Source organism: Alligator mississippiensis, chromosome 6, assembly GCF_030867095.1.
Source record: "Alligator mississippiensis isolate rAllMis1 chromosome 6, rAllMis1, whole genome shotgun sequence".
NCBI lineage: Eukaryota > Metazoa > Chordata > Crocodylia > Alligatoridae > Alligator > Alligator mississippiensis.
This window is the reverse complement of record NC_081829.1, coordinates 9,481,104-9,491,751: the sequence shown is the minus strand read 5'-3', so window position 1 is coordinate 9,491,751 and position 10,648 is coordinate 9,481,104. Positions and strand designations below refer to the sequence as shown.

Below are 10,648 nucleotides of genomic sequence, written 5' to 3'. Positions count from 1 at the left end.
ACTGAATGGATACTTATAAGGATAGTAAGAAGCATGTGTCTAAGTCTCAGCACAATTCTCATACTTGAAGAAATGTCCAGCTCCAAACCACTGAGACATTCAAAAGTTACCAGAATACATTATCATTAGCAACTAACCAATTTTCCCTACCCTACCTTTATATTCAAGCAATGTCTCATTAATTTTGCCCCCCCCCAATCTAACCCAATACTGAGACCAAGCCTGAAAAATTTCAGTGTGAACAGTTCAAGATCAAAATAAGAAAAGGAAAGAAAGGTTAGCCTGCCTCACTATTGCTATAACACCATTGCTTTATTTTGGGTCTCCTGCTAAACAATAAAAAAAAGCAGGTTTTTACATCCTCATGCAACATCTTTCAGTTTTGTAATTTTTTTCCTCATCTACAGAGCCCTACTTGTTCAGAGATAAGGTGACCAGAACTGAATGAGCTACTGACTTAGAAAATAACAATTTTTCCAAAGTTATTTTTGATCTTACTATTCAACTCGTCATTGTTGCCTTTATAATGCTGCTGCATAAATAGCCAGGGAGAGCTCTTAATAGAAAATGCAAAGAAGGCGCAGGTGTAACAAGGTGGAAGAAGAACTTTGCCTCAGTCTTCATAAAACCTGACAACTAACAAAAATTATATAGACAAAGAAAGAGAAAAGCTGAGGGAGAGCGGAAGAGGACTTTTGCTCATTTTGAATGTATTCAAGGGCCTGATGAACTTTGGCCCAGGACACTAAAGGAACTGGTAGAACAAATCTTGGAGCACTTGGCAACAATATTTACCAAGTTACAGGAGACAGGTTAGGTACCAGAAGATTAAGAAAAGAAGCAATATCATGTCACTCTTTAAAAATAAGAGCAGAAAGGAAAACCCAGGGAATTACAGATTGGTCAGCCTGACTTCAATGCTAGGGAAGTCACTGTGGCAAATTATAAAAAGTCTATCTGTAAACATCTGTCCTGGGTCCAGTGCCATTCTACACTGTCATTAGTGATCTGGATGGTGGAACAGAACGCTCCCTGAGCAAATCTGCAGAGAACAAAACTGGGAAGGACTGCAAACACTAGATCAGTGGTGCTCAATCTTTTGGACCTACAGGCCAAATGAATAGTGCAGGGCCAGTCTGTGGGCCAGACTAGGACCGGAGGCCTGGCACTACCTCCTCCTACGCTAAGACTGGGTGCTAGGGGGCCAGCCCTGCCCCCTCCCGCATGCTAGGATCAGGCATCAAATCCAGTGGCAGGGCTCAAATGAGTCCAGAGAATTGGTAGCGAGGGTGCAGCACCAAAGCTCCCATGACACCAAATTTCTGGACCTGTGGGGTGCCCCATGGGCTGGATCTGGCCCAGAGGTTGAGCACTGCTGCGCTAGAGGAGAGGAGATCAGAAATGTCTTGAGGAACTGGAAAGCTGAAGACTAAAATTGGTGGCAGGGGAAAAGTGTGCATGGAGCGTGGAAGGAAGAGCAAGCAACAGTGACTTTAACCCTGTGGTTTCCAGAGTCATGCCAACACAGCAGCTCTGACAGCTGCACTAACCAGCCACTGCTCTGCCAGAGGTCAGCTGCTCAGCCCACAAGGAGCCCTGTGATCCAGATCTCCCTCATGAGGCCAAATAACTTGGACACTCACAGATTAGACAATCACTTGTATAGAATGCTTTAGATAGGAATGATCTTGCCTTCAAGCAGGGGCTTGAACTAGATGACCTCCTGAGGTCCCTTCTAGCCATAGCTTTGTATTGTGCACAGATAGAATAATTATACCCAGATATCTGCACGGGTACAATTAATTCAGAAACTAACTAAATGAATGGGTGGCTCAAGTGCCTTTTCCACTGTGCATTACACCTTGCACCTGCAAGTGAAATCTTTTTTTGTCATCATGCTCTTTGGCTTTAAGTTCCATCCTGAGGTTGAAGACTTCTCTACCCTTGGCTAAATCTAGTCCACTGCACCTTTTGAAAGATTTACGAACATTGTTCAGTACCTTTAAGGTCATCATAGGTACTAGGACTAGTGTTTTAAAAAAAGGAGAGGCACACATTTATTAAGCTTTTGGGGCATTTTAAAAAAGAAATCAACACATACTCATTCAACATTGACCTTATTTTAAAGGTTAAAGAACATTGTGCTGTTGCATATTTATTTTTTGTCGAGGGAAATATTAGTTAAGAAATCCAGGTACATGGACTGAAAGCTACAGTGTATTAAACACGTCTCTCAATTGTATACAAGAGCAAGTCATAGAAAAAAAGGGCTGGAAGGGACTTTAAGAGGTCACCTAGTCAAATCCCTTGATCAAAGCATGATCATCTCCATTTAAGCCATCTGGACAAATGTTTGTCTATATTGCATTTACAAGTTTCCAGAGAAATCACAGAAAGTTACTAACTAACTGCTTAACTAGGTTGGGATTACGACAGAGGCTTGAATTAATGTCTTAGAGCCTTCACTCAGTTAAATAATTAGCGAAACAAAGACTGCAGAGTACAGAATATATTACTTACTTCAGACTGAATTACTCTTATCAGGAAAAATAAGTGTTGTAGTGTCTTGGCTATGATGCCAAACTGCCGACATCTCTCCAAAAAGGAATCTAAAGAAGGGTCAATTCTTTTTTGCAACTTACTCCAGAACAGAGTCAGCTCCCTGTGAAAAGAGTTCAAAGCAGACTAAATATAATGCAAGATAACGGTGGTGGGAGAAGTTTGTCACAAGTCTAGCTCTGAAAGCTGATACCTTTTTATTGACTGCTGCAGTATGCCACACTTTTGTCTGGTTATTAATAAAGTCTCCCTTACGCAGGTAGAACTATCATGTCGTATAAGTGAAGAGATCATATCCATGCACAGCTATGGGGACAAACCTGTTTCCTGTTCAAGCGTGGAAGCATTAGGTACTTTAAAAAGGTAATTCTCCTCCAACTCACCTTCATTTTTTAAGTTTACGTCTCCAAAGGTAGCATTTTTTGCTCCATGCTAAGTGCTGGGTATATTGTAAGATATTTTTCAAGCACAGGGTCTCACAGCCTGTGCTCTTCAATTTGAGAAATTAAGATACTTTTAATTTAATTACAGAATAACCTTATTTCAGGAAGCATTTCATTCCTTCCTGAATTTTGTTAAACCAACTTCAAGTAAAAGTAGAGCCACAGCTAATAGGGAAAGTGGCTACTTTTTAGACTCCCCATATACCAGATTATTCTTAAAATCAGGAGTTTGCAACCCACAATTGCAGCATGTTGACAAATTAAGGACCAGCCATTCAGCTACAAGCTATGGGCTTTTTTGCTTTAAAAACACTGCTTTTCTACTCAACTGGAGCATAGCAGCATTCCTGTGCATCTGGCTGGAGAATCAGTGCTCTTTCAAATAAAAGCCACAGAAGTTAACTGGAACACCTCAGCGGCACCAAGCAGCTGCTTGCTGAACTATAACCCCCACACGCTCACAAACTCTCACCTTCATAGTGTGTTAAGGAACCTAACCTCACAAAGAATCTGGGCTCTATTGCATTGTACAAGCACAACAATTTCTCTCCCTCCCCCCGCACAGGCTTTAATATTTCAGTTCTTCCATGCAGCTAAACACGCTTCTTGTCCATTTCTGGGTTTTTTTTAAACTAAAAAAAAACTATAGCTTGAAAACTGAGTAAAATGACTAAACACAGTAGTAATAACTGCCATTGTGTTGTTAGAATGAGATCTTTGTTGTGCAACTAAGCATAGGCAGCAAGGTGCATCTTAGTACAGGTTCTACTGCAAGTGAAGCTGAAAGGAAAGAAGATTGCTCACACTCTTGGGGAACCTCAAGACTGTTGGATAAGAGAAATTATATACGCCAGCCACCGGCTGGAGAATGGTGGACTAAGAAAACCATGAGCTGGTCTGACTGAGCTAATGCATGTCTTCATGTAGCAACTCCAACAAATGTTCTATTATGGTGTGAACTGGAGGTCTTGGAAGACAGAAAAATTCTGTAGAAACCCATTTAAAAAATCAAAATCAATTAAAAAAATTCAAATAGGAAGCCATAGTGTCAAAAACTTTCTTGACCCCGTTGTGGTCTTTGAGTTGTTTGCAGATGACTTGGCTCTATTATTTTTTGGTAATCAAAACGTGAGAGAAAGCCAAGAGCTTGCATTTTCTGAGGGAGCCCTCAAGTAACGAGGCTGTGAACTTCTGGTGGAGAGAACCGAGTCCAGATGAAGCACCTTGCATCTGTGCTGCTGGTCTCAGACCTGCTCACCCAGAAGAATCCTGGGGTCTTCAGTGAGGTTAAAAGGAGGTTGTGATACCAGAACAAGCCTCAGGTCATGTCAGTGAGATCATCCTTGCCAAGACTTGCGTCATTTTGCAGAGCATATATGGGATAAGAAGTACTAAGCAAAGTCACACAAAACGACTCCTGACCACAGGATGAGAAACACACTGCACTGGGAAACTGAACAAAGAGCTCCTCTGGAATAAAACTATTAGCATTTTCTGATGACACTGAGACAGAACCCACATCTATGGAACGCTGCAGATGTTAAGCAGGTCCTGCCACAAGTTTAGGAATGACTAAACCAGAGATGGAACAATCATACTTCACAGACATTTTCAGGAGAATAGATCATTTGCAGCCAAGACTGTACATTAGGGATAAATCTGAGTGTGCACAAGAAGCTATGGACAAATGTACCTTTTAACTACTTTAAAAAGGAAGAGGGAGCTGCCACTCAGGAGTGCACATCGACTGCTATGATGCAACTGCTAGGGGTGTGCGAAGTGGGCCCTATTCAATTCAGATTTGGCCAGAATTGGACAGTGATTCAATTCCTTGATTTGGGATCACCGTCCCTGATTCGATTCGGCTGAATTTGAATCTGAAGAGTCGATGCTGATTTGGAGAATCAGCAATTTGGACACAGACACAGCTTTAAAAGTTTTTTCTACATAACTTGAAGTAGCAGGCACAGCATGTGATCACTGCGATGCTGGGGTGGATGGAGCATCCCACAAGAGTGAGGGGGGACCCTCCATGTGCTTGGTGGCAAACCCCTGAAGTACTTCTGGTCAACTTCTGGGTCTGCCAGGGAGCATGCTGGAGGTGCCCCCCACGCCTCCCTGCCTCAGCGATTGGTTGCAGGGGAACCCTGGGTGCCCCCCCAAGACCCAGGAGGCACCAGTTACCAAGCGGGGAGGGGTGCAAGGGGGGGGGCACAGGAAGGGGGCCCCCTGCATGCTCCCTGGCAGACCCAGAAGTGGACCAGAAGTGCTTCTGCTCCACTTCTGGGTCTGCTGCTAAGCACGCTGGGCGGCCCTCTGCACTTCTGTGGGACGCTCCATGCGCCCCACCATCGCAGCACTCAAGAGCCCCTGCTACCCAGAGGTAGAAAAAACATTTAAAGCTGTGTCTATGTCCAAATCTCCAAATCTCTCCAAATCGATCCGGAGAGATTAAAGGGTCCTCTGATTCGATTTTGATTGGAGATTCGGCCACCAAATCAGGCTGAATCAAATCAAATCAGAGACCAAAGCTTTGCACAACCCTAGTAACTGCCATGTTGGCATACTCCTACAGCAATCTATTTGGCTAACTAACTGATAGTTTAATCCTGAAACAGGATTAAGAGTTGCAATATTTTTGCTATACTTGTATTATGGAAGCAGCACGCAGAATTAAGATTACTGATGAGCTGTTATGTATCATTTGATATCAACAGTTATACAGAAAAAACTTTTGTCTATCTATACCTGAAGTAAGGACAGTAAAGTTAGGGCTGAATGTGGAATCCATCCAACCTTAGGGCATCTTACACACATTGTCACTTCAGAGGGAAGATGGCAGAAGCGCTACCCAAAGATGTTGTGCAAACTCTTCACAAAATGAAGTTGCACAGACATCTAAACCCCCTACTATTACACCCTTAACTGAGAAACATTATTTAATTGGATCATCTCTGGTTACTGAGAGTCAGGTTTTGATGTGGTTAGCATAAACTAGAAAAAAAATGACTAAATGCTGCTATAAAAGAAGAGATTTATGCATTGGGTAAATATATCTCTGTTTGAGATCCCTAAAATAGCACATCCAGCCTCGAGAGACCTATATTCAAGCAGTAAGTTTCTTGCCTGCCTATCTTCCAGATGCCAACTGCTAAGTCAGCTGTTTGGTCTGCTTTGGTAAAGGCCATTCTCCTAATTAGTATCTGTACAGTTCCTTCCACAACAAACCTAGGGAGGCAGAAAGAAATCATTTTAGGTTTTTTTTTTTTTTTTTTTTTTTTTTTTTTTTTTTTTAGGAACCCCAAGAGCAAAAATTCTGATCCGGGTGAAACACCATCCTCTGCCAACTCAAAAAAAGAAAAGGTAAAAGAAAATTCTGATTTGGTGAGTCTGCTCTAGCTTCCATCTTCTGAGATTCCTCAAAGGACTAATTTGGGACTTTCAACCTAAAGTATAAAGATTTCTGTGTCAGCATCAGGTAGTCCCAAAGGTCTCAGATGGTATTTCAATACAAGGTATTGCTTGCAGTCTCATCCACACCCATTCTTAAATATGCTGTGGGGGTGTTCAACCAGATGAGACAAGTTTTGAATGAAAAAAAAAAAATACTGATCTTTTTGTTTATAGATTTGCAGCTTGTTCCAAAAAAATACAGGATTTAACCAGAAGAAAGTAAAATCTCAACCGCTTTTAGCTTTGTTCAAAAACATTTCTGATACTGTGGCAAGCCAGAAAATCCTTAAAATGAACATATGAACTAAGAAATAACTGTCTTTTGGGTTACTAACCACATCAACTAGTAAGCAGTTACCTGGCCAAAAAACCCCACAGGTCAAATGTGAACATTGTTTCTTCTTTTGCATGCACTTCCAAACACACCTTACTCTTGCTAAATGGTAAGATCAATGACCAAACACTTGAAGAGTGGAATTATTTACCATTCTCAACTAACACAGTTTTAGATTCAAATTTTGTCAGGCAGTTGAATTAAAATATTATACAGCTGATGGAACATGGGGAGGTGAAGATTCACATCTGTCTTAGACTGACCTACCACAGACAGGCCCCTGCACTTGTTTCCCTTGCAGGGAGAAATCAAAGTAGCCAGGCCATCACAAAAATTGACATGTAATATACTATGTCAGCCAGCAGTGGGAGACTACTTCAGAAACTCTTCAGAGAAGCAATTTCATTTTAGAATTAACATATGGCCTATGGCTCAATCTGCCAAAGAGCTGTTCTTCTTCTGCAATATTCAAGACCTATATTTGTTCTGTGAAACACTTGGGAACTAAGGACTACGTAGAAGGTAGACTTATTAAAAACAATACCAATTCAAACAGCAAGTGCCTAAGGCTTTGCTATCAAAGGGGAATGGAGAGGGTCCATCATACAGGACTTTCTTGGATAGAGCACTGTGCAAGTGCTAGGCATTATTCTTCTAAATTTCCTCCCTCCATGACAATTTTTCCAATTTTCACATGCAAGGAAGACCTCAGTTTCCTCATCTATAAACAGGGATCAGAATGCTGGCTTCTGGAGAAAAAAAAAAAGTCTGCTAGATAGTAAAATAATTTTAGCATATACCTCAACAGCAAATGGAAGCACAATTGTAGTAAAACTATGCATGCCTGCACTAGCTTTGATCTGGCAACTATTAATAGCAAAGATGCAGCAGCATGAGCTTCAGTATGGATTACAGAAACTTAAGGACCCTGGGCATCTACTTTTGTTGCTAGCCTGTGCACTACTCTGTGCACAGTAGTACTCTGCACTACTCTGTCTGTACCTCCATGTCTCCACTACTACTATCCATGCTGGCTAGTTTTAAAACAGGAGTGGGTACCCAAGATTCAATTATACTTTCACTTCCTGTGTAGACATACCCTTCACAGGAATATATTATATTTTAAACAAGGTTCCCAAGACAGCTATGTAATTATTCTCTTTTTGGCCACTACTTCCCCACTGCCAAAACATGCAGAGATGGAAAGGCTGCATATTGCATTTCCACGTATGTGAGACATACAAATCTAGCTTTAAATTTTGGGTAATAAATGTTGCACTTGCAGTTTCTTCAAAAACTCAATGCCAGCATTCTGCTTTCCGAATTCCCCCTATTTGAAATAGACGCCAAGCTGAAGAAGTGTTTCTTAAAATGACATGGTCTTTAGGGGTGCACACTCACAGTATACTCATTCAAACTTGCATCTTCCATAGCAACCTATCAATTTCTTGTGGCTGTAATGGCTTGAGAAGCAGTTAAAAAGACAGCTGAATTAAACTGCTCCTCAACTTTAATCCTAGAGCAAGGAGAAGCTCAGGGGAAGACCAAACAGGCACTGCTTATAGGACATTTCCATGATCCCACTTCTGAGTCCCAGGAGTCTCTGTACATGTTCACACTCCTAAGAGCACCATGTAACCAATACACAGATTTTTTGGGGAGTGACTTGAAAAAGTGGCACTACTCTGAGAATTCTAGATGGGTAGTTTCTCAAGGTCCCGTTCCCCCCCTTTTTTTATATTCATCTGAAAATACATAATCCAAAAAGTTAACTTATTAGATACAAATGGTATCTAATAAAGATACATATGGTTACAGAACTTAAGAGAATCTAACATAACACCTATGTGATTCTGTTCATCACATCCTGCTTTAGGGCTTTGGTAAAATGTAAAAGTGACATTTTAAAAGGCAGTCTTTTTTTGTTGCAATGTTGATAAACTATTCCTAAGAAATGGATGCATTACTTACCAGGAACAATAAACATTTGCAGTTTGAAGCTGATGAGTTAGGTATGTTGTACAAAGAATAAATGCAGTGTTATCTTGTCCCTCAGATTCCAGATTACATATGATGTCTAGTACTTCCTTGCAATCCACCTTTGCAATCTGTAAGAAAACACTATCATATGAAAATGTACAGTCTGAGGTGTTTAAAAAGTTATTTACCTTAAGAACATATTTGACCTTCACATTTCTTTTTTCTACTTGCAAATATGTTCATTTTCTTGTAGATGAGTGAACACTCAGGTGAAAAGAAAAGAAAAATACTTTAAAAAAAGTGTTCTGGAACAAGCTAGTTTTTAACACTTTCATTACTGCCTAGGTCTCCAACCAGTTTGCAAAGAAAAAGGTTAAAAAAAAGAAAGGGTTCAGAAAAGGGTCACAAGAAACTACTCCAGTTCTGGGAAACCCTCTTTACAGCAAGGCTCAGTAGCATTAGCTATTTAGTATTTCAGAAAGAAAGAAGAGAGTTTGCAGCTTGGGACCAACAGGGAGATAATATTTTATACCAAAAGGCTCTAAACTGAAACACTGCAATTTTATATATTTTTGCCAGTTTTAGTGCACAGAATGGATGCTGAGGGAGAACTACCAATCACCCCCCCTCCCTCCACCCACTGCACGCAAGCCAAGCTTTAAACTAAACAGACCACATGGCATAGAAAGCCATGAGGGAGATATGTTAAGTACAGAGGACAGGCATGCGTGCATCATCCCTATTTTAGAGAAGCTAAAAGTATTGAGGCACGCAGATTAAAACCAACTTTTTGGAGGGGTCTGTTAAATTCTTAAGCTCCTGGGCAAATGCCCACTGCTTGAATTTTTGGAGTATTCAGCATTTCTATGGGACTTTTAGATAACCCTCATTGGCTATAAAAAGTGCTGGGCACAAGAACAACCTGCTTTTTCAGCAGGGAAGGTAAAGCAATTTGCCCAAGGCTACTCAGTGAATCAGTGACAAAGCAGGAGTAAAATTCAGGATCTCATGAATTATGTCTCTGTGCTTCTGCTTTCAGGTTATGTTGCCTTAACTAATGGAGGTAAGTGAACACCTGCAGTTCTCACAGACTTTCACTGCAGCTAAGTGCTATGTAATTCTGGAAATCATGCCCCAGATGTCTCAAATTGGGGACAGCAAGGAAACAAGCACAACAACTGAAATGGATTTCAGTGATCTGCTCAGCACCATACAGAAAGGTCAAGAGAAACTAAGAATTCAGATTTGGCCAGTCTTCCTTTCTCTTCCTGAAATCCCTCGCGTCTTTCCAGGAACCTTCCAACTTCGAGTCAATGAGATCTTAACTTCAGTTTCTCTCGCTCCTTACTCAGCACGGATCTGTTCTCTAAGTATTATCTATTCATCTATGCACTGAACGAGATGGAGTGTTGTGAGGGGAGGAAATGGGGTAATAGATGGGGTAATTTCATATTCTCTTGAAATAGTTTTGCCAAAAAAAACCAACAAAACAACTTTGTTCAGGCAAGTATCAGGTACTTGGATAAACGCATGCATTCATTTAGATTATTCCTGTGTAAGTGAAAAGCATGCATCTTTACAACTGGATACATTGTGATCTTTTCATAACATACCCATTTTACCTCTCTACTTCTCCCTCCAGTTACTTCTATTGCATTTATTATGGAGTGTTACTGTAACAGTAATGTCAAAGTTGAACTAATAGATGCATCTACATGAAAAGCTAACATTTCCCAGATATTAGTGTGATTTTCCAGAATACTGAATATTCGTCTTGCCATGATTTCAAGTTGTGCTTAATTCCTATACTGTTATGCTATTGTAAACAGTCAATGATCCAGAATCACCTTAAGCCTAAAATGTTGTGAGAGACAAATTT

The 10,648-nt window shown here is 40.7% G+C and overlaps 1 protein-coding gene across 3 annotated transcripts in view; it reads right to left on the bottom strand.

The window, feature by feature from the left end:
* Positions 1-10,648, bottom strand: part of RLF (RLF zinc finger) — a 53,460-nt gene that overhangs the window by 6,428 nt on the left and 36,384 nt on the right. For all 3 annotated transcript variants that reach the window (XM_019488321.2, XM_019488329.2, XM_019488334.2), the window contains 2 exons: positions 8,761-8,897; positions 2,521-2,662 (listed from right to left, as the gene is read on the bottom strand). In XM_019488321.2, the coding sequence (XP_019343866.1) occupies positions 2,521-2,662; positions 8,761-8,897 (279 nt within the window). The remainder of the gene's footprint in view (positions 1-2,520; positions 2,663-8,760; positions 8,898-10,648) is intronic.